Below are 24,290 nucleotides of genomic sequence, written 5' to 3' on the forward strand. Positions count from 1 at the left end.
CAATAATCCCAAAATATTAATGGCACAGTGTGGGAAAGCAACTGTGCTTACCCTGTTCTGTGGCTTGAAGATGTCTGTCTCCAGGCCTGTCAATGTGGTACTGTTCATGAACACTAAATTCTTTTAAAAGCAAGAAGTAGGAAATCAAGTAAAGGTAAATTGTTTACACAAAAACAGGCATCTCCCTCCATAAATTTAAAAGCTACAGATAGAACCTACAGAAAATATGAATTAATTCAAATCAGTAATCATAGTTTTGCTATCTGAATGTGTAAAATGGGAGGCTTCTTTTAATACCATTATTTAGTAGTTCTTAGAATGGTAAGCTGCTGTTGCTTAGTTGTCTGTGCCTAGTTAATCTTTATTTACTTATGGAACATTACCAAAGTTAACCACTAAGTAAATAGAAAAGGAGTACTTGTGGCACCTTAGAGACTAACATTTATTTGAGCGTAAGCTTTCGTGAGCTACAGCTCATCCGATGAAGTGAGCTGTAGCTCATGAAAGCTTGTGCTCAAATAAATTTGTTAGTCTCTAAGGTGCCACAAGTACTCCTTTTCTTTTTGCGATACAGACTAACACGGCTGCTACTCTGAAACCTGTCACTAAGTAAATGGATCACAATTCAGGGTGTAAATAATAAAACTTGCGTATACAATCAAGAAGCAACTAAAATTAAGTGTTGAATTTGGCCACCTTTGCTTTGAGGGGACTGGGACAACAGAGGAAGTGGTCATATTTTAATGACTTCAGAACCCAATAATAACAATGTAAGCCTTTTATTTATGCAGCCGATTGTAGTGGTCATGCTAAAGAACTTGGCCAGTGAAAACTGGAGAATAGTTGACATTGTTAACCTAATTCATACTGCCAGGAAACTTTATACCAAAACTGAACAGTAACAAATTACCCACAATAACTGCTTTGTCATTTTGACTTGTCCGATGTTGATGCTTTTGAATAAGCAAGAAGTTGACTACTATGTTGGATTTCCTTTCATTATAGGAACATTTTTAATTTCAATTTGGACCTTAAACACCCAATTGCCTTGATTAGAGACTTTATTTTGTTTAAGCATTGTTTTCTGTCTCTGCCAGTCCTGGACCATCATTCTACTCAGAGCCAAATGGTTAATTTTTCGCAGCCTGTTAGTTAAGGTTGAAGGTGTGAAGATAGTGTAAATTAGTTGGTGTGATGTATGTTAGATTGTGTGGCAGTGGGTTATTGAGTGGATCACTTAACTATTTACATACGGACTTTTTAAAGATTTAGAGTTTTTGTAAAATGTAGTAATTTGGGATATTTTTGTTACTTTAACTTTGACACAGCTTTTAAAATCATGACTAGCTTTCTGGCTTCTCCCTTGTTTGTTGTTCTGTTTCTCATTTCCTGATGGTTTTTCTGAGCTCTGGAGGAGTGAGTCAGAGTTTTCTCTTCTCTCCTTGTTAGGAGTCTCTAGTTAACTCCTTTCTGTCAAACTTAACATGCAGGTATGTACGTCCCCTTATGAGTTTTATACAAATATTTGTAAGTACTATATTAGCGACCCCAAAACCACTAAATTCTGTTGCCCCTTAGTGAGGCCCCCCAAAAAATGTGGGGTCATATGAGGGTTAGGATGAGCTAAAGAGAAAATGGCTGATATTTTTAGTAAGCATTTGAGATTGCTCAGTTTTGTACTTTAGCAAGCCCTAATTAAGCCCTGCTCTGACACTACTGCACAGGAATTCATATCTTGCGGCGTACGCCCTGAGGCAGTTCACCTTTCAACACAAGGTCCAATATCCACTTCATTTGAGAGACAATTACCATCATCCAGACTGAGGAACGAACAAATACATTTAAAAATCTTTCAGCATATTTCTTTAAAACTCCAGAGGGTCATTGTTGAACATCATGCCATTTCACATTTTAAGGAAGATAGGGCAGAGTGTAGTACCTTAATGGTAAGGGTATTTTGTAAGCAGTTTTCAGTGTTTGTGGGTAAAGAATTTTTAAAATCATTTTCAGCTTTGCTTCTCAGAGTTAAGTATGTGAGAGAGTCAGCTTTCTCTCTCAAAATTGCAAACAATTCTAAAGATTATTTTAAAGTTTCAGGTGCTACGTGTTATCAAAGGTCTTCACTTGCAATGCAAGTTCCTAAAATTAATACAGGTCATGTCTGTATAAGTAAGATTGTTCTTGAGGGCTGAAAACTGGTTGTAGGGATTTTCAGGGCTGATTGATCATCTCTTGAAGTGCCCTCCAACTAAGTTGATGCTCAAAGATTTGTCCAAATAACAGAAGTGCTGTTGAGCTATTAATGCTTCTGTCTTAAGAAGGATCACAGAATCTTAATGTTTCAAAGGGCTTAAATAACTTTAACAAGTAAAGTTGATGCAAATCCGCCTGTTGTAATGTCTAGTAAGTAGTTCTTTAAATTTGGATTGAAGCGTGCATTATTTGTGGTCCGTGTCTTGAATATGCTCAGCAAAACATAAATCATTATGGGCCTGGCCCCTGTAAGGCTCTGTAATGTTTGAATTGGGGAGGGGTGCTGCAGAGAAGTCTTTGAACATACTCTAATTTGGAATGTTACCATTCAGTTTTTAATAGCATAAATATAGGTTTTAATAAGAATTAAAAGCAAATGCAGTGAATAACCTTAATTTGAAAGCAGTTTAGTTATTTTTTTAAAATCTACCCAGCTGATTATGTAAAATAAAGTACAGTTTAGTGTTGCAAACCAAAAAACTGATGTTATATCATATTTTTCCAGCCGCAGATTGTCTGTCTGTCTAGATCCTTGTACCTTTCAACAAAAGTGTTGGCTCATCTGTGATGTCAGAACATACTTTTTCAAGTGATGGTTCCTAAGTGTACTCCACATCTGAGTCAAGAAGTTCTTCGTTGGCCCGCACATGCATAATAACTCTCTTAATGCTCCTTGCTGAGGGTGTAAGACAGTGTAGGTTGACGCCTCTCCAGTTCCTTCTTATTGCCTCATGACCTGAGTCTGAATCATGTCCTTCACTTTGTTGTATAACTTAGATAGAAAACATTTTGTACATAGTTATATACTTAGATTAGTAGTTAGTAGTTAAAAAGTTACAGTATACAATATATTTCTCTGGTTGGGAAATCCAACTTCAGGACTGTGTCCAGCATCCCGGGATTCAAGAACGGTCTCCTGCCCTTGATCCTTCTCCATCAGTGGTGTCTGTGCTGTCTGGGTGAGGTGCATATCTCTGCAAAGTGCAATATCTGTCACTTCTTCTCACCGATGAGAAGCCCAGGAGCTTTGTCTGTGGAAGCACCTGATGGAGAAGCGCTCAGATTCATGCCAGGGAACCCTCCCTCCTGCCCCATGCATTGGACTCAACTGTCGAGTAGAGCCTCTCTAAGCATGTGCCTTGAAGCAGAGCCATCAATATCTAAGACCAAGGACTCGTCTTCCAGGGCTCTCCATGAAAGTAGAGGGCAAACTCATGAGAGCAAGGAGAGATCCCCATTGAGGACTGTCAATAAGAACTGCATTTCCTCCCTGAGATGGTCCAGATTGGGTGAGACATTGCAAGTGGAACCTAAGGAACCAGCTCTGATGAAGACCCCCCAGATCAGAGGGCAAGATATTAAAAAAAAAAAAGGAAGATCTGCTGGTTCCGTTAGTCACCTTGGTTCAGAAGCACAAGGATAGATGCTCTCTGGTTCCATCTGTGTGTGGTGGTGTGGATGCATTCTCGTACCACCTCCTCCATCTAAAGATTGTCCAGTTTGTTCTGATGCACCAGTTCCCTCAGACTTAACTGTTGGAACCCCTTGGACACCAGGGTGCACTGAGCCTTATGTAACACCAGAGAATATATTCCTCCCTTATCCATAGTCTCCATTTGTTTCTGGCCTGGTCCTCCTAAGGGATGTTCTTACTCTGGTGGAGGAGTCTATATCACTGTCCCAGGAGCCGTTTCACCTCCAACCATCTGTCAGGAGTGTCCTGGTACAAACTGCAGTGCCACTACTGATAGAGCAGTTCTTGAACTTGGATGAATCAGAGGAAATGGCTGTACCAGTACCTGCGCTTAGAGTCGAGGGTTATGCTTGCCATTCAGTTGGGTAAGGCGTGGCCACCCCCCGCGCTCCAGGGGCCGCTGGTACTGATTTCGTTTGGGTCCCCCGCAACCAATCAGTCCCTCTTTCTGGCCTTATATGGGGCCTTAGGGCAGGCATCTAGGTGCCTCTCAGGAGTCGTGCTGCTGATCATCTTCTCATCAACCAGTTCTGTTGGTGTACAAGGAGGAAGAGGCAGAACTGGATCTGCAGGTACCAACAGTTTTTGCCAGTACCTGGAGCTATTACAAAGACTAGCCAGTGACCTACAGATCTTATTAGGGGAGGTCCAGAACCTTCAGCACTGGCTCCTGGACATCTTGCAGCTGGAAGGACCAAGTAAGGTGGCTTTACCCATCAATGAGGCCATATTAGAACCAGAAAGAGTGGTATGGCACACTCCAGCATCCTGTGCCCCAGCGCTGATAAGGGCCAAGAGATGGTATTTTGTTTCAAATCACCATCCAGGATCTCAGTTTTGATGAGTTGAATCTTTTCAATGAGAAAACAGATGGATCCCTGGTCTCACTAAAAGATTGGGATAGACTCCATGTTCCCTGGGGATTTTTAACTTGCTCCCGCCCCAGGAGGAAACACCAGAGGCAACCCTATAGACCGAGGCCGCCTTCTCCTCATGTACCTTATTACCAGCACACAGCTGAACCACTGTGCAAATATCAGAAGAGTCAGAGGCCTCATTTCTCAGTCCCCGCTACTGCCACAGCCTCTGTTCACTGTCAACCACCAGCCAAAAGTCACTTTAGACATATTGATTGAGACCTGTGTACCATTACTGATGCAACCCTTTCGTCCCCAATTACCTTTGGGGGCTAACTTGCGCTCTTCACTCACAGTTGGAACAAGATCACTGCGGACAGTTGGGTTCTGGTGGTTATTCACCAGGGATACTCATAGATGGGAAGGAGAAAAAAAACAAACTAACAAACCCCCATCAGGGACCACTTTCACAAGGTAATTCTTCAATGGGAAGTGGAATCTATCTTCCATTAAGGGGCAATAGTATATGTTCCACCTCATTAACATGGGAGAGGATTTCACTCCCCATATTTCATAATTCTCCAAAAAGATGGAGGGTGGAGACCTATCCCAAACCTTCAGTAACTCAACCTCTTTATTCAAAAACTGAAATTGTAAACTATAATCCCCTCCCTTCAGGAAGGGATGTGGTTTGTGGATCTTGACATGAAGGGCACACATGTCAGTGTGAACACTGACCCATCAGACAGAAAGTTCCTGTGTTTTATGGTAGGTCAGGAGCACTTTCAGTTTTGAGTCCTCTCCTTTGGGCTGGCTACCGCACCTAGAGTATTTACAAAGGTTTTCTTTGTGGTAGCAGCCCAGATGAGACACCAGGGCTATATGGTATTCCCATACCTGGAAAATTGGCTCCTGGTAGGTCGATCTTGTAAGGAGATGAGGTCAGCAATGGGTTCTCATACAACTTTTAACAGCCCTAGGCATTTAGAAGTTCATTTTGTTACCAAAAAGGTTGTTAAACTTCGTGGGGGCAAGGTTGGACTCTATTTCTTCCCTCAGAAAGGTTTCATGTACTGATGATCATCCTGATTTCACACACAACTTGCAGATCATGAACCACAGTGCACAAGTGCCTCTCACTGTTTGGCCACATGGTTGCTGTATGCATCTATGTGGCTCCTTTCACCAGACTCCACTTACGGTGCCTGCAGGCTTGGCTCCACTCAACCTATTAAGCAAAAACATCATCAACTCCAGGGTGGTCATTCCCGCCACAATTGTCACCTCTCTAACTTGGTGGTCGAATGGGGAAAAGGTCATGGTGGGAGTTCCTTTCAGCCCTCTCACCCCCAGGACTACCATTGTGATGGACACCTAACTTCTGGGGTAGAGTGCTCACCTGGACAGTCACACTGTTCAGGGTACCTGAACCCCATGAGAACTGGAACAGAGGGTGCTCCTCTTTGTGTACAAGGCCTTCCTTCCACTTCCACTTCAGCTCCATACTCACTTAAAGGTAATATCACCGCTGTGATCTGTATGGGAGGCGTGACATTTTGTTCCCTCCGTCAGGAAGCCAGCAGACTTTTGTGGTGTGGTTTCTGATGCACCATACAAGCTGTGTACCTTCCCAGTATTCACAACTCTTTGACTGACAAATTTAACAGAAGCTTCTCAATAGACCATAAGTCAAAAATTCATGACAGTCCCAAGTGAGATATTTAGACAGTGGGTACTCCACTATGGGACCTCTTTGCATCCCAAACGAACGCTCCCCCTGTGTTGCTCCAGAGGAGTCATGGGTTGCGATTCCCAAGGTGATGCTCTCCTAATGTCTTGGATGAACGGTCTCAGATATGCCTTTCCTCCCATTCCCTTACTTCCATAGCTTATAGGGAAGATATGTCATGACAGAGCCAACATCATTCCATTGGCTCCTCACTGGCTCAGACCATTCTGATTCACAGAAATTCTAAGTGTCTGCCCATCCACCACTCAGGATTTGCCTGTTCTCAGATCTCCTGACCCACGATGGGGGGAAGACCAAGCACCCTAGTGCGGGTTCACTCCACCTCACAGCCTGGACTTTGGGTGGGCATCAGAAATAGAACATTCATATTTGGCCCCTGTTCAGATGAGCCTTAATTGGAGTAGAAAAGTGTACTTAAACCTGCTAACAAGCCAGTTCGAGATTTTTTTTTTTTTTGGCACAACTGGGCGCAGCTGCATCAACATTCTCCAGATATTGTAAGTCTAGAACAACTGAATCTGTCTTATCCCTAAAGAAGGCATAATTAGTGCCTTCCAACATCCGGTAGAAGGACGCCCTGTCATTACTCATCTGGCTACTACACAATTTGTGAAAGGCCTGATCAGGACCTTTCCACCAGTTCTTAAACCTACCCCTCAATGGGACCTTAACCTTGTCCTGTCCAAGCTCATTAGTCTGCTTTTCGAACCCATGGCAACTTGTACCATGACCCACCTGTTCATGAAGGTGGCGTTCTTAGTAGCTATCACCTCAGCTATGAGGGTTAGTGAGCTTAGGGCTGCCATGGGGAATCCTCCTTACACAGTTTTTCACACACACACACACCCCTCCCCCTCCCCCCCCCCCACCGAAATTTTTTTTTGTTAGACTACATCCCAAGTTTCGCCCTAAGATTGTTGGAGTTCTGCGTCAGTCAAATGATATTTACCCATACTCTTCCCGAAACTCAGTGCTTCAGCTGAAGACAAGAGACTTAACTCCTTCCATATCTGGGTTGTCCTGGCGCTCTCCGTACAAAGAACCAAACATAGTGGGAAATCGCTCTTTATTGCCATAAGAGAGGTTACATGGGCAAGCCATTTTCTCCCAGAGGATTTCTATGTGGGTCTCAGGATTCATTTTTAAATGCTGCAAGTTAGCAAACATTCCTCCGCCTGGGTGTCACAGTTCACTCTATGAGAGCACAAACTGCCTCCCTGACATCCCTGTCAAACATTCTGCTGCAAGGCATCTGCGGAGTGGCCACCTGGAGTTGAATTTACATGTTCAGGACACACTGTGCCCTAGTTCATATCTCAGCTGCGGATGCAGCCGTGGGATTGGCAATATCGCAAGCATATTTGTTACCAGCATCCTCTTGCCTGCCTCCAGTCTGAACATTGCTTGCCAATCACCCTCGTGTGGAATACATATAGGGACCATCACTTGAAGCGGAGGTTACTTACTGTAACTGGAAGTCCTTTGAGATGTGTGAATCCCTATCCACTACCCTCTCTCCTACCCCCTCTCCCCATACATTGGATTGTGGTAAGAGGAGTAACTGGAGAGGCGTTGACCTCCATTGCCTCTTATACCTTCTGTTGGGAGCATGAGGAGAGCCTACTGCACATATGCAGGCCACTGGACACTGCTTGGAAAAACTTCCAGATTTGGGTGCATGGCACGCATGTGTACCCATGTATGGAATACAGATAGGGACCATACAGCTCGAAGAATCTCAGTTGCAGTAAGTAACCACAACTTCTTGTCTGACACCGTTACTTTTAGCTGTATGTATGTTAGCATTTTTGGGAAAAAATTCCTACTGTTACTAACGCTGGTGCAGCTCCACTGCTGGTGTCAGCAGTAGGAGTGTGACAGTAGACCAATTAGGTGGTTACCAACATTTTATCCACTCTATTGCCAAAACCTGCTTAGAACAGGTCTGCACAATAGTAGTAAAATGCCAGTGTCTCCCATTCTTTGCCTGCACTATCATTTCAACTATTGCTATTGCCGATGGATTTGATTCATGGGTGTTAGTGGTGGAAAACTTTCTAGAAAGACCAGCGAAGGATCGACTTTTAATCAATGGGAAAAGGTTATCACTTCACCAACTAAACTAGTTTTCAGGTTAATAAAAATGCTTAGATTAAGAACTGTATGAATTATTGTTTTCTGCCAATAAAATAGAGTGCACTTAAAAATGTCGATTGAAGGCTTTTAGGAAGTGAACAGCCTGTGGGTGTGTTTGGTCTGAGTTTTAAAGTCAGTTCGACGCAGGCCTTCAGGCCCTGCTCACAAAGAAAATGATTGAATTCTGATGTTGAGAGCTGACAAAGCGCTAAAAGAACTGTCCATTAATCATTGGACTGACAGTTTAATCATCCTAAGTACTATTCTTGAATTGGACTCGCAAAGGAACAAAGTCAGTAGAAGAAATGAGTTTTGCAGAGAGGCAGTGGAAGGTGAGAAAAAGCATCAAATATAAACCATGTTTTTAGTGAAAGTTAAATTTTTATATGACTTATATATGCTATATTCTTGGAGGTAAGTCTATAGTTCTGAAAACAGAAACAAACATTTTGAATGGATATTGTGTATAAGGTTTTTTAAACACTTGTAAAGGGCTATAAGGCTGCTAGTCCTAAAAAATGTTCCTGGACTGTCAGTTTAATGGAACAAATTAAAGTGTATGATCACTTACACTGCTTCATTGTGCATATTCTCAAAGATGCTCAATTAAAATTCAGGAGTTTTGCTCAAGAGTACTACTAGCTCTCATGTAAAGAGAGCTATATAAAACACATTGATACCCAATTACCAAGTTGTGTAAAACAGAATTTGTGGATCTTAAGGGCTAAAAGGCCTAGAGAGTATGTGGGGGTTGGCTATTAAGGTATTGTAGCTCCTCCCTTTATTTTTTGCAAATACAGTTGTTTAGGTAACTTTGGAGCTTTCTTTTCTAAAAGCTGTTTTCATAGGAAGAGTAAATTTGTAGAACAAATAGCCTCTGGAGAACAGCAAGGGGACAGTGATGAGTAGACCAACAACTGGTCCCACAAAATCTAGACACTGGAACAGTAGGCCTGTAGTAGCCTTCCCTTTACCCACACCAAGTGCTACTTGGAGCAAGAGCCCCACCAGCAAACTCCCATGGGTAGTTTGTAGTAGAACCTGATCCCCCCCAGGAAAGAAGGCTTCAGTCAGTGGCAAGAAATGTACAGGGCAGTCTTAAGATATATACATATCTAATTTATACTGTCCAATTAAAAGATTTTTTTGGGGTGTGTTTGGAATCAACAGGCAATGGTTAAACCAGTGAAGGAGGGGGGAAAAAACCCTCACTGAATACAGTAAAGAATGAAACAATATTTACACAGGTGAGAGTTGGGGAAAGAGTGTAAGAAGGTGGTGGGGGGGAACAAATTAAAACTCAATCTGAAAAGAAAAATACGCAAGGGTTAAAAACTAAACAAGTGGAATAGACTTAACATTTGCATACCTACACCAGAAATAAAAGCTAGGTATAAGGGATATAAAACAATTAGGGCTGTCGAGATTTAAAATAATTAATCGCAATTATTCCCGCTGTTAATAATATAACATTTATTTAAATATTTTTGGATGTTTTCTACATTTTCAAATATATTGATTTCAGTTACAGTGCTTACCTTATATGTATATTTTTGATTACAAATATTTGCACTGTAAAAAAAAATAGTATTTTTCAATTCTGCTAATACAAGTAGTGTAGTGTAGTCTCTTTATCATGAAGGTTGAACTCACAAATGTAGAATTATTTCTGAAAGATAACTACATTAAAAAATGAAACATTGTAAAACTTTAGAGCCTACAAGTCCACTCAGTCCTACTCCTTGTTCAGTCAATTGCTCAGACAAGCAAGTTTGTTTACATTTCCAGGAGATAATGCTGCCCGCTTGTTTACAATGTCACCTGAAAGTGAGAACAGGTGTTCGCATGGCACTGTTGTAGCTGCTGTCGCAAGATATTGGTGTTAGATGCATTGAAGATTCATGCTTCAACCACCATTCCAGAGGACATGCATCCATGCGGATGACTGATTCTGCTCAGTCAATGATCCAAAGCAGTGTGGACCGATGCATGATCATTTTCATCATCTGAGTCAGATGCCACCAGAAGAAGGTTGATTTTCTTTTTTGGTGGTTTGGGTTCTATAGTTTCCGCATCAGAGTGTTGCTCTTTTAAGACTTCTGAGAGCATGCTCTACACCTCATCCCCCTCAGATTTTGGAAAGCACTTCAGATTCTTAAACTTTGGGTTGAGTGCTGTAGCTATTTTTAGAAATCTCACTTTGGTACCTTCTTTGCATTTTGTCAAATCTGCACACAACACAACATATGCTCATATGCTGGGTCATCATCTGAGACTGCTATAACATGAAATATATGGCAGAATGTGGATAAAACAGAGCAGGAGACCATACAGTTTTCCCCTAAGGAGTTCAGTCAAAATTTTTAATGCATTATTTTTTTAATGAGTGTCATCGGCGTGGAAGTATGTCCTCTGGAATGATGGCCGAAGCATGAAGGCCTATGGATGTTTAACATACCTGGCATGTAAATACCTTACAACACAACCATGGGCTCCTACTCTCCCCCACCCCATTCCCGTATCTGCTTCTCTTTCCCATCCCATCCCCCTTGCCTCACTCCCCCATCCCCTTCTCGTCCCCCATGGGGACTCACTGCTGTACAAGAAACAGACAGGCACTATGACCCAGGAGGTGGCATCCAGCTGGAGAGGAGGTGACCAGGAACAGCTGCTCCATCCTGCTCCCTGCCCACCTGGAGGACTTGGTCTGTTTGGGTTGCTTTGGGGGAAGCGGGGGTGGGAGGCAGTGTGGGAAGGACAGAGACTTCCTAAACTGCGCCCTCCCCAGCAGGCTGAGCAGAACAAGCCCTGCTGGGCGCTTGCAGAAATTGGGGTGTGTCGGGGAGGAGAATATGGCATGTGACCACATCTCACCTCTGGGGGGGCAGTGCTTCCACTCCTGCTCCCCCCCTCCCCCGCACCTCCCCAAACTTATGCCCATGTGTATTAGTGTAGTTTCATATAGTTGTTTTTCCAACACCCTAAACTTACTGTCAGAAGATTTTGAAGGAGAGAATATCAGAGCTCATTTTATCTATGTATGATTAAATTCTTTTGCAATAATCACTTTGTGGCTGCTAGACACAAGCGCAAAAAAAAAAGAGGGCCATGTATTTGTTAGGCCTTAATACTTTTGCAGACCCCACCTAGGAATTTAACTTTCAAAGTGGCCCAAATTTAATGGAAAATCTGTGAAGACTATAGACAGGATACTGACTGCCAAAAGTTAAGACACATTTGTTTAGAGAGGTGTGCTGAAGAATTGCTCCAGTTATTGAAACCAGGAGCAATGCTATTTCTGTGCATAGGATTTCATGTTCAATTGCTGAAGCTGTTGAGGTGTGAAAGAAGCTTGAAAAATCTTTTTATTGAGCCACAATTATGTGATGACAGAATGTGTTCCACAAGTGTTGTGGCCTAGTTTTAATACTGTTGTTTTCAATTATATATAATTGAACCTTGCGTGTGCCCATTTTTTACTTTTAAACTTAGGATTCAAAATTTGCTTATGAATATGCAGAATAGGCTTAGGCTAGAAGTAGTTTTCTGCCAAGAGTAACTCCACTGTAAATCAACTTTTTCATTTCAGAAAGCTATGTTCTTCAGTACAGAGAAATGCAACACCTCTTCAGTGGGGTGGGGGTGGGGGGGGTGAATCTCAAACCTAAGAAAACAGATATGATCATAAAAGTAGTGTCTCAGATTTTAACTGTTATGTCTTCTGTTGAAGTTGTAATGACTATTTTCATCATGTGGCTGTTGTACTACATGATGCAAACTGCATAAAACAGATAAGGTTTCAGTTTCCTTTTCAATAATTTTAATTTTGAAAGCTTTGAAAGCACCTTAAGTCTGAATAATGGAAATAAGTTGTTACTGTCTAGCTATTCTTGATCATGGATTTTAGTTCTCTTAAATGTTTCATTTTTAATTTAATGTGGCTATTTCAATAACAGGGATTGTGTAAATGTGAATTAAATTTTTTTCACAACTTTCAATTTAGTTCCAAACTCTAAACAACTTTTCAGTTAACCTTGTAGTAGACTTGGCTTGTGTTGATCAAGGTTTGATGCCACTTGATTTATTATTAGTTATAAATGAAATAGTTTTAATAACTTCAGTATTTAGGCAAAAGTACAGTAGTTTTGTAAAATATGTAGATACCCTACCAGTAGTGACAGTTAAAGAAGTCACTGTCCAACAGCATTTATAACGTAGTTCATTTTAAACTGTAATCCAAAACAGCACAATTTCAAATTAGGTTATTGTTTTTGTAAAAATTGACTTAAATCAATGATTTATTTTTTTGAAGTGACTTTAATGACCTTGATTTAAATTTAATTGTAACATAATCTGTTTTTGTAATCTCTTCAAATAATATTTCTCCTATTTCTGAAATATTGGAGTTTCTGTAGCAGAGAAGTATTAGGCTCTTAGTGTCTTCCATGGATGTTGTGATTTAGGCTAATATGTTCGTTTTTTCTGCCAAATTACATGTGTTCATAGCTTGCTACCACTGATGTTTTGAGATTCGTTCCTTTCTGCGACCCCTCTTGCTAGTTGGATAAACTTGTGGAGTGGCAACAGAGATGCAATACGGTGTTCTTTGAGCAATTGCACACGTCCATTTCTCTTCTGGAATGTGCATGCCCGGAGCAGGAGAGCCAGATGTTTTTCCCCAGCAGCACCCACCTGTCAGGGTAATGCATGCACCCCAGCACTTTTGTGCTGCTGCCTGATAGTATGAGGGGCAAGTAAACCCCTGACCTCCCCTCAGTTCCTTCTTACAACCTGTGATAGGTAGTTGGAGTGTGTTGGCTTGCTATTGCAAGTTTTCTCCCACTGCAGGGAGTTTCTCTCTTTTCTGTAAATAGTTAATTAGTAGTACTTGTTAGTGTAAGTATAGATTTTCTTCATCTTCTATAGCAAATTTGGGTATCATCACCTGTTATCAGGGTGTTCCTCAGTCTCTGGGCTTTAAACTCTGTGCCTGGTGCAAAAAATCTGTGCTGGTGAGTTAGCCTAATTCCAGATGCCTAAAGTGCCTGTTTGAGGGTCACATTGGAGACAAGGATTGCCAGATCTTCAGGGACTTAAAACCCTGGACAAAAAAGTCTAGAGAGGTGAGACTGCATTATCTCCTTGTTTGGTTCATTTAAGTATATCAGCCAGATTTCCACTGTAACAGTATCATCAGTCTCTAATCTGTCAAGTTTCTCTGAAACCACCGCCTTCCTTTGTAAATTTATTGCCTTTCTGAATAGTCTCTTCATGCATGTTTGCTATGTTTTGACCAAGTCCACCACTTGCTGGTCTTTCCTCATGTTTGACCAGCCACCTTGCACTGATGTCTGATCTTGTAGTTCTTGCTTCTAAATATTCTTCTTTCTTTAGTTGCAGCATTTAGCAGTGGATCTCTGAGTTTTTTCTCTCTCTCTCTGAGAATATAAAAGACTACATTCATCAGTCATTTATTTAAATTATTCATTTGTGCTGTATTGGTAGTGATAGTGATGTTTACAGCTTTCTTACCAAGTTCATGAATTTGCTTTTCAGTTGTTTTCGACATGATCACTGATAGATGGGTGCCATTTTTTTGGGTTTCAAAGATGAAAAGACTACTCGTGAATGAAGTTTACGATGAACTCCTGGAAGGCTTGGAACAGGATTTTAAATTATCATGGAGGGAAGTTTTGGTGTTGGTGGAATTGCAGAATCACCAAAACTCGTCAGTGTTCTGCTCTTGAAGTTCAGTGGACATATGGATTCATTCAGTAGGACATTTGAACTTGAAGATTAGTTGCACTCTGAGATGACCCCACGTATAGTCTGTTTTGCCACTGAACAGCTCTTTACAGTGCCTAGGCTTTACATTACAGGAATTCAGTTTCTATTACTGTAGTCAGTTCAGTTGTTCATGTCACTTCTTTCAACTTTAGGCATGTTGAGTCATAAACTGTTCACCTGTTCGCAGTAGTGGTCAGCAGCAAACCAAGTCAATCTAATACGTTCAGTTGCATCCAGTCTCCTGTTTTCAATATTAATCCTTTAATATTGTCACTACACTGTATCTAACTTTTTAGAATGCTTATTATAATTTATGTAATGTTCCTTTTAAATATGGCCATAGTAACACTTCAGAGTCATGTACCTGTTGGGGTGGGGGGTGGAGAATCTTCATTCCCCCACTTTAAAAAAAAAAAAAAAAAAAAAAGCGCAACTACTGGACCTTTTATTTTGTGCAGGGGAGGGAAGAAACCAACTGTCTTCACAGCTCTAGTTGTCAGTAGGAATGTAGTCTAGAATACTGAGTCTTCAGAACTTAATCACCATGTCAGTTTCTGGCTCTTGCAGAAAACCAGTTTAGTGCATATTGGTGATTTTTTTTTTTTAACTGTTATATTGTTGTGTACACACGTAAAGGATTTTGTTTCAAGGACACTTTTCTCTCCTGCATTATGCCTGGATGGCATAAAGGAGTGATTTTTCTTTGGTTACTGATATTAAAGTAGTATCAAAGATCCTTCCTAATTAAATATTTATTGTTTTATTATTTTAGTAGATAACTCAGAAATGTGACAAGTTAAAGGTTTGACAAGATTAATTAAAAAAAGCTGATCCTTTTTCAAGGGATGCCAATTTGAAAAATCTCTTGTTTCTGAAGACTTTGTACTTAGGAAAGTTACATTACTATACCTGAGAGTAGTCAACAAAAATAATTTTTCAGTTTGTTTACTTTTTGCATTTAATGCTTTGTATAGACAGCTTCAGTTTCTGTCTGTACAAAGTGCAAGCTGGTCTCCATATTGGAAGAGAAGATTGAAGGTCTAGAGCAACATATAATGACCCTGCGTTGCATACGAGAAACCGAGGATTTTCTGGACAAAAGTCAGGATATGCTTCTATGGGCACAAAGCTCTAAAGATTTAGAGCAGGTTGCACAGCGGAGCCAAGAGGCCAGTGAAGAGGCTTGGCAACATGTGACCTCCAGAAGAAGAAGGGGGAATGTCCGGGTTCCAGCAACGCAGACACAGGTAACTAACCGCTTGCATGTTCTCTCCACAGGTACCATTGCGGAGGGTGGACTAGATGATATGTCTGGGGGGAGAAAGCAGAAGGAGACTCCGCTGGTTGGAAGGCATGAGATGCACTGTCCTGAGATTGGGGGTTCCACGACCACCACTCCCAAGAGAAGGAGGCGGGTGGTGGTGGTCGGGGACTCTCTCCTCCGGGGGACTGAGTCATCTATCTGCCGCCCTGACCGGGAAAACCGAGAAGTCTGCTGCTTGCCAGGGGCTAAGATTCGCGATGTGACGAAGAGACTGCCGAGACTCATCAAGCCCTCGGATCGCTACCCCTTCCTGCTTCTCCACGTGGGCACCAATGATACTGCCAAGAATGACCTTGAGCGGATCACTGCGGACTACGTGGCTCTGGGAAGAAGAATAAAGGAGTTTGAGGTGCAAGTGGTGTTCTCGTCCATCCTCCCTGTGGAAGGAAAAGGCCTGGGTAGGGACCGTCTAATCGTGGAAGTCAACGAGTGGCTACGCAGGTGGTGTCGGAGAGAAGGCTTTGGATTCTTTGACCATGTGATGGTGTTCCATGAAGGAGGAGTGCTGGGCAGAGACAGGCTCCATCTTACGAAGAGAGGGAAGAGCATCTTTGCAAGCAGGCTGGCTAATCTAGTGAGGAGGGCTTTAAACTAGGTTCACCGGGGGAAGGAGACCAAAGCCCTGAGGTAAGTGGGAAAACGGGATCCCAGGAGGAAGCACAGGCAGGAACGTCTGTGAGGGGAGGGCTCCTGCCTCATACTGAGAATGAGGGGCGATCAGCAGTTTATCTCAAGTGCTTATATACGAATGCACAAAGACTTGGAAACAAGCAGGGAGAACTGGAGGTCCTAGTGATGTCAAGGAATTATGACGTGATTGGAATAACAGAGACTTGGTGGGATAACTCACATGACTGGAGTACTGTCATGGATGGTTATAAACTGTTCAGGAAGGACAGGCAGGGCAGAAAAGGTGGGGGAGTAGCACTGTATGTAAGGGAGCAGTATGACTGCTCAGAGCTCCGATACGAAACTGCAGAAAAACCTGAGTGTCTCTGGATTAAGTTTAGAAGTGTGAGCAACAAGAGAGATGTAGTGGTGGGAGTCTGCTATAGACCACCAGACCAGGGGGATGAGGTGGATGAGGCTTTCTTCCGGCAACTCGCAGAAGCTACTAGATCGCACGCCCTGATTCTCATGGGTGACTTTAATTTTCCTGATATCTGCTGGGAGAGCAATACAGCGGTGCATAGACAATCCAGGAAGTTTTTGGAAAGCGTAGGGGACAATTTCCTGGTGCAAGTGCTAGAGGAGCCAGCTGAGGGGGAGCTTTTCTTGACCTGCTGCTCACAAACCGGGAAGAATTAGTGGGGGAAGCAAAAGTGGATGGGAATCTGGGAGGCAGTGACCATGAGTTGGTTGAGTTCAGGATCCTGACACAGGGAAGAAAGGTAAGCAGCAGGATACGGACCCTGGACTTCAGGAAAGCAGACTTCGACTCCCTCAGGGAACAGATGGGTAGGATCCCCTGGGGGACTGACATGAAGGGGAAAGGAGTCCAGGAGAGCTGGCTGTATTTCAAGGAATCCCTGTTGAGGTTACAGGGACAAACCATCCTGATGAGTCGAAAGAATAGTAAATATGGCAGGCGACCAGCTTGGCTTAATGGTGAAATTCTAGTGGATCTAAAACATAAAAAAGAAGCTTACAAGAAGTGGAAGGTTGGACATATGACCAGGGAAGAGTATAAAAATATTGCTCGGGCATGTAGGAATGAAATCAGGAGGGCCAAATCGCACCTGGAGCTGCAGCTAGCAAGAGATGTCAAGAGTAACAAGAAGGGTTTCTTCGGGTATGTTGGCAACAAGAAGAAAGCCAAGGAAAGTGTGGGCCCCTTAATGAATGAGGGAGGCAACCTAGTGACAGAGGATGTAGAAAAAGCTAATGTACTCAATGCTTTTTTTGCCTCTGTTTTCACTAACAAGGTCAGCTCCCAGACTGCTGCGCTGAGCATCACAACATGGGGAATAGATGGCCAGCCCTCTGTGGAGAAAGAGGTGGTTAGGGACTATTTAGAAAAGCTGGACGTGCACAAGTCCATGGGGCCAGACGAGTTGCATCCGAGAGTGCTAAAGGAATTGGCAGCTGTGATTGCAGAATTATTGGCCATTATCTTTGAAAACTCGTGGTGAACGGGGGAAGTCCCGGATGACTGGAAAAAGGCTAATGTAGTGCCAATCTTTAAAAAAGGGAAGGAGGAGGATCCTGGGAACTACAGGCCAGTCAGCCTCACCTCAGTCCCCAGAAAAATCATGGAGCAGGTCCTCAAAGAATCAATCCTGAAGCACTTAGAGGAGAGGAAAGTGATCAGGAACAGTCAGCATGGATTCACCAAGGGAAGGTCATGCCTGACTAATCTAATCGCCTTCTATGATGAGTTTACTGGTTCTGTGGATGAAGGGAAAGCAGTGGATGTATTGTTCTTGACTTTAGCAAAGTTTTTGACACGGTCTCCCACAGTATTCTTGTCAGCAAGTTAAAGAAGTATGGGCTGGATGAATGCACTATAAGGTGGTTAGAAAGTTGGCTAGATTGTCGGGCTCAACGGGTAATGATCAATGGCTCCATGTCTAGTTGGCAGCCTGTGTCAAGTGGAGTGCCCCAGGGGTCGGTCCTGGGGCCGGTTTTGTTCAATATCTTCATAAATGATCTGGAGGATGGTGTGGATTGCACCCTCGGCAAATTTGCGGATGATACTAAACTAGGAGGAGAGGTAGATACGCTGGAGGACAGGGATAGGATACAGAGGGACCTAGACAAATTGGAGGATTGGGCCAAAAGAAATCTGATGAGGGTCAATAAGGATAAGTGCAGGGTCCTGCACTTAGGACAGAAGAACCCAATGCACGGCTACAGACTAGGGACCGAATGGCTAGGCAGCAGTTCTGCGGAAAAGGACCTAGGGGTGACAGTGGACGAGAAGCTGGATATGAGTCAGCAGTGTGCCCTTGTTGCCAAGAAGGCCAATGGCATTTTGGGATGTATAAGTAGGGGCATAGCGAGCAGCTCGAGGGACGTGATCGTTCCCCTCTATTCGACATTGGTGAGGCCTCATGTGGAGTACTGTGTCCAGTTTTGGGCCCCACACTACAAGAAGGATGTGGAAAAATTGGAAAACGTCCAGCGGAGGGCAACAAAAATGATTAGGGGACTGGAACACATGAGTTATGAGGAGAGGCTGAGGGAACTGGGATTGTTTAGTCTGCAGAAGAGAAGAATGAGGGGGGATTTGATAGCTGCTTTCAACTACCTGAGAGGTGGTTCCAGAGAGGATGATTCTAGACTATTCTCAGTGGTAGAAGAGGACAGGACAAGGAGTCATGGTCTCAAGTTGCAGTGGGGGAGGTTTAGGTTGGACATCAGGAAAAACTTTTTCCCTAGGAGGGTGGTGAAACACTGGAATGCGTTACCTAGGGAGGTGGTAGAATCTCCTTCCTTAGAAGTTTTTAAGGTCAGGCTTGACAAAGCCCTGGCTGGGATGATTTAATTGGGGATTGGTCCTGCTTTGAGCAGGGGGTTGGACTAGATGACCTCCTGAGGTCCCTTCCAACCCTGATATTCTATGAACAGGTTTTTTTTCACATGGCTACTTAAAATTAATTAAGATAAAATTGACGTACACACTAACTTTGAGCTTTGGTTAACAGACAGAGATAATTAAAAATCTAAGAAAAATCAGTATACATCAGTATAAAAATAGTACAGTTACAGCAAAGTGGCTTCCTGCATTGTTCATTCTTAAAACGTTATGGAGCTCTTTTGAAACAAAGATGGAAGAAAAAAGCACCTGGGGTGGTGGACTTCATACTCCGTTGTCCCATATCATCCCCCCTTCCTGTTCCAAGAACATATTTTATACACCTTTTCCTATTCCACCCACACATGTCCACATATTTTATAAGGTTTCAGCCCCTGCCCATCTGTGGTATTCTGGCTAACTGTAGTTAAACTTTCAACTGTTAACATCTGTTTTGCGTTAATTGATGTCCCAATAGTTTCAATATGTGATTACTTTATTGCAAAAACACCTTATAATGCTATCATATGTTTGTGGTTTACCTGTTTATCAGACAATGCATTGCTAAACTATCACAAGATCTATATTGCTAAATTTTATAACTTTATTTCAGGCACATAATACACATGCTAACTTATGTCAACTGCCAATTTCTTCTGGGCCTCACTCTAAGCCCTTAACACTTCATGCTTAAAACCTATAGCCAAGCCTATTTTTAGTAATATATTGTTTTTCTACTTGCTGTTACAGCGTCAATAACTTCCAATATTATTTCTATATGCATGCGTAGAAAATAGATTATATTTTACCCCAAACTATATTTCCTCCAGGATCGGGTCATGGGTCAACAGTCGACCACACCAAGGGAGCACAGGAAATTTGTGGTGCAGCAGGGAGTTGAACCCAGGACTTTTAGGTTCGAGGCTAATTCCCTGTCCATTGGATTATCCTGCCTCTGAGTCTTGAATGCACTGCTTTTATATTAGCTATTGATCAGTATTACCCGACACTATTCATTTATTGCAGGAAAATCTCCATTTCAGAATGTTGTTTGATCTTTAAACTTCACTCAGCTCAAAATAATTAGGAAAAAAATTAATCCTGTGATGCAAATTCAATGTTCTGAATAAGGAAACTAATCTGGAATATAGACATTTTAATTCCTTTATACCCGTCACTGCATAATTCATCGTTGACTTTGACTCTTTCACTCACTCACAATGTGTATTCATGTTGTTTTGCTGAAGTCTAGGTTTGAAGTTGGCTGTACTAATTTTTATCCTTAAAAGAAATGTTACAACAGCAGTTTTTTGTAGGCTCACTTTGTGTGCAAATAGAATGCAAATAGAATACTGACAACTTAGAAAAATAAAAATCCTTTGGTTTGGTTTGAATCAGTATGAGAAGTATTCTAAAATTACAATAACCTGATTTTAATAATTACACCATTTTTAGTTTCCAAATACTATAATTATCAACCAAATACCAAGTATGGATTACTGTCAGAATTCATTGTGGTATTGTTTGATAATTAAATCATGTGAATGAGTAAAATTATTCTGTTCTCATCTTTCTGGCACCTTTACACCTAATATTCAAATGGAAGATAGATTAACTGCTTTTTTTTTCAAAGTTCTAACATTTCGTGTGCACATTTTTTCCTGGACTTCTAGGAATTTCACATGACACTTTTGTACTTGAGAGCAGTTCATTTCCTAAATAGGTTGGCTAGGTAGCAGACTGACAAACATGAAAAAACACTTCCCCCTCAGTATCAGCATGGACCTCAGTAAATAATTTAAAAACAAAAAAAGCAACATGTTTGTGTATACACTTCCCAGTGACTTTCAGGAAGTCAGGAGACGTGTTAATGCAGAAAAGTTGTAATCTTTAAGATAAAATCGCTGTCATACAAAAATTATCATGTTTAATACATAATATACGTTTTTCCCCTCCCCACAGAAATTAGCAGAGTACGGAAAGACATGTATAACGACACATTAAATGGTAGTACGGAGAAGAGAAGTGCAGAATTACCAGATGCTGTGGGACCTATTGTACAGTTACAAGAGAAACTATATGTGCCTGTAAAAGAATATCCAGATGTAAGTATATATTTTTTTAATTCATAAACTGTTCTAGTCCTTGTGGTCCTCTCTAAATGTATATTGCATGTGATGACCCCTTTGGATCACAGTAAAAGCATCTTTTGAACCCATAAGTATTGCTTTCTGAAAGGAAAGTTTATCCACACCTTTTATGGTTGGGTGCATTAGTTAAGTCTGGGAGTGGGGGAAGGTAAAGGTTTTAAATATCAAAATTAAGTGCAGGTTATAATTTTAATATATCCAAGATTGGAAGGGTCACAGATTTTACTCTTTGGGTACTAGCAGCATAGTATGCCGCTTAGAATGCACGTGCTCTTGGCAGGAGGTAAAAATCTGCACGAAAGAAATGGCTCTTGGTACCATGTAAATCCTTCTCCTCAGAAGTAAACATTTGCTATATAAGCTATCTAAGGGCTTGTCTACATTTGCAGAGCTGCAGTGATGCTGCTGTAGTGTTTAGTGAAGATGCTACCTACGCCGACAGGGGAGCTTCTCCCGTCAGAGGAGGAGTACCTACACTCTAACAGGAGACAGCTATGCTGATGGTAGAAGCCCTCTTGATGACATGGCACTGTCTACACCAAGGGTTAGGTCAGTAAAACTGTAGTTCAGGGCTGTGAAAAATCCTGAGTGACATGGTTATACGGACATATGTTTGTAGTATAGACCAGGGCTAAGAAGCTGTGTTCCCATCTTCAGATTCTTTAGATTGGATTTGAAACCTTCAGTGTTGTATTCCAAATTCTCATTTGACCTTTCTTGTTGTAATTTAGTAATTTGTTTTTGATTTTTTTTAAAACTAAATCTGTAGTCAGTCATTAGCTCTGCACTATTTTGCAGTCCAGTCAGTGCCTCTTCTCTCACATCGACTTTATGGATGACCACGTTTCCAATCCTATTATGCTGATAGCCTTTCTTTTTATAAAAAGAAAAGGAGTACTTGTGGCACCTTAGAGACTAACCAATTTATTTGAGCATAAGCTCAAAGTACTCCTTTTCATTTTGCGAATACAGACTAACACGGCTGCTACTCTGAAACCTTTCTTTTTATGTGGCTGCATGCCATTGAATTTGTTGGCTCAAATAGATCCTAGAAATCGTTTAGCAAGGGATACCCTAGTTTAATTCCACCTTGTCCCCTTTTCAGGGAACCATCTGATTAGACTCAGGAAAAGTACAAAATCATATCCTTCCTTCCAATAAGCATAATACAGATACTTGAGTAATGAAGGGATGACTTTATTTTCGCTGTTTCCTCATGTCAAAGAAGACGGAGATATGCTTAAAAAAAAACAAACAAAAAAAAAAAACAAAAGCAGACCAACAAAAATTACGTAATTAGTATGATATATGCAGACCATAGTTGCTCACTGTGTGTTTTATATTCCCTGCCCCTTAATACTGTCTCTGTCTTGTGTAATTAGATTGTAAGATTTTCAGGGTGGGGTCTGTTTCATTTTCTGTTTATACGCTGCCTAACACATTGCAGCTTTCCACCTTTGTTGAGCTACCATAATACAAATACCTTACGCCCTATTGGACCCAAGAAAGCTGAACAAATCTATGTAATATGTTCAGATTTCACATGACTCCTTTCTGACTCTTCTGTATCTCAAAGGACCTTTTCCAAATACCTGGTAATTATTTCAGAACACTTAAGACTTCTAGATATCCAAGTGAGCTTTTACCTGTACAGGGCTGGCAGAAGCCAGCTCCTCAAGTTGGTTCAGTTGGGCTTTCATACAGTGTGTACCTAATTTCAGTCTCTAGGTCTTGATATCAAATGTGAGAAGTCTATAAACTCAGGCTGTGAAATGCAGAGGGACTGTCCTGGACACAGTCTGCAACTGCTTACCACAGTGCTAGATTCAAGAAATTCAAAAGGGAATAGTTTTTCTGAAATCTTAATCTTGCAAAACCAGAAGGTTCTTCCTGAGATCTCTAGGCTTCATGGATTTCTACATTTACATAAATAACACCTTTCACATGACACCGTGTGAAACCACTGTAAAGAGTTAAGAATCTGTCCACTTTTGTAACGTCTCAGGATGTGTGGTCACTAGTGACCATGTTTCAGAAGATAATGGACTTCTTACAAATGGTCTAAACTGTTTGTAAACCAGTGTATAGTGGTACAAAAATGGACATAAAGTAGTAAACTCCCTAATGTGGATGCAGATATACTGGTATAAAGATGCTTATATCAGTATAGCTTATTCACAATTTTTACAAGAATATGCTATATTGATATACGCGCTTTATACCAGTATATTTGTCGCCACACTAAGGAGTTACGCTGTGATGTCTATTTATAAACTGATATAGTGGTGCAAGAACTCTGTAGACCAGGGACGGGCAAACTACAGCCTGAGGACTGCGTCAAGCCCATCAGACCTTTTAATTGGTCCTGGAGCTCCTGCTGGGGAGCAGAGTCCGGGGCTTGCCCTGCTCTACGTGGCTCCCAGGAGCAGCGGCATGTTCCCTCTCTGGCTCGTACGTGTAGGAGCAGCCAGGGGGCTCCACACACTGCCCCCGCCCCAAGTGCCAGCTCTGTAGCTTCCATTGGCTGGGAACAGCAGCCAGTGGGAGCTGCAGGGGCGGTGCCTGTGGACAGGCAGCGTGCAGAGCTGTCTGGCTGGCACCGCGCTTCAGTGTAGGAGCCAGATGGAGGCCATGCCGCTGCTTTCGGGAGCTGTGGGGGCGGCACCTGCAGATGGTGCAGTGTGCAAAACCACCTGGCTGCGCCTCCACGTAGGAGCCAGAGAGGGCACATGCTGCTGCTGCTTCTGGGAGCTGCTTGAGGTAATTACTGCCCGGAGCCTGCTTCCCCGACCACCTCCCACGCCCCAACCCCCTGCCAGAGCCCTGATCCCCCTTGCACCCTCCAAATGCCTCAGTCCCAGCCTGGAGCATCCTCCTGCACCACAAACCCCTTGCAGGAGGGTGCCTTAAATTTTCCTTCAGCCATCAACTGTAATTTTGATAAATGCTTCAGGTGTGGCTTGGTGACAGCCTATTGGCTTGTTGACAAGAAGAGGCCAGACTTCATATGGTTTAACTTTGAGCTTCCACGAGTCAGTTTTG

At 42.1% G+C, this 24,290-nt stretch overlaps 1 protein-coding gene across 12 annotated transcripts in view; it reads left to right on the forward strand.

Moving 5' to 3' along the window:
- QKI (QKI, KH domain containing RNA binding) overlaps positions 1-24,290 on the forward strand; it is a 317,720-nt gene that overhangs the window by 48,727 nt on the left and 244,703 nt on the right. For all 12 annotated transcript variants that reach the window (XR_007355754.2, XM_048844060.2, XM_048844063.2 and 9 more), the window contains exon 2: positions 21,061-21,203. Coding sequence is in view for 11 of the 12 variants with exons in the window: in XM_048844060.2 (XP_048700017.1) it covers positions 21,061-21,203 (143 nt within the window). In the remaining variant the exon portion in view is untranslated. The remainder of the gene's footprint in view (positions 1-21,060; positions 21,204-24,290) is intronic.

Source organism: Caretta caretta, chromosome 3 (assembly GCF_965140235.1).
Source record: "Caretta caretta isolate rCarCar2 chromosome 3, rCarCar1.hap1, whole genome shotgun sequence".
In the NCBI taxonomy this organism is placed as follows: domain Eukaryota; kingdom Metazoa; phylum Chordata; order Testudines; family Cheloniidae; genus Caretta; species Caretta caretta.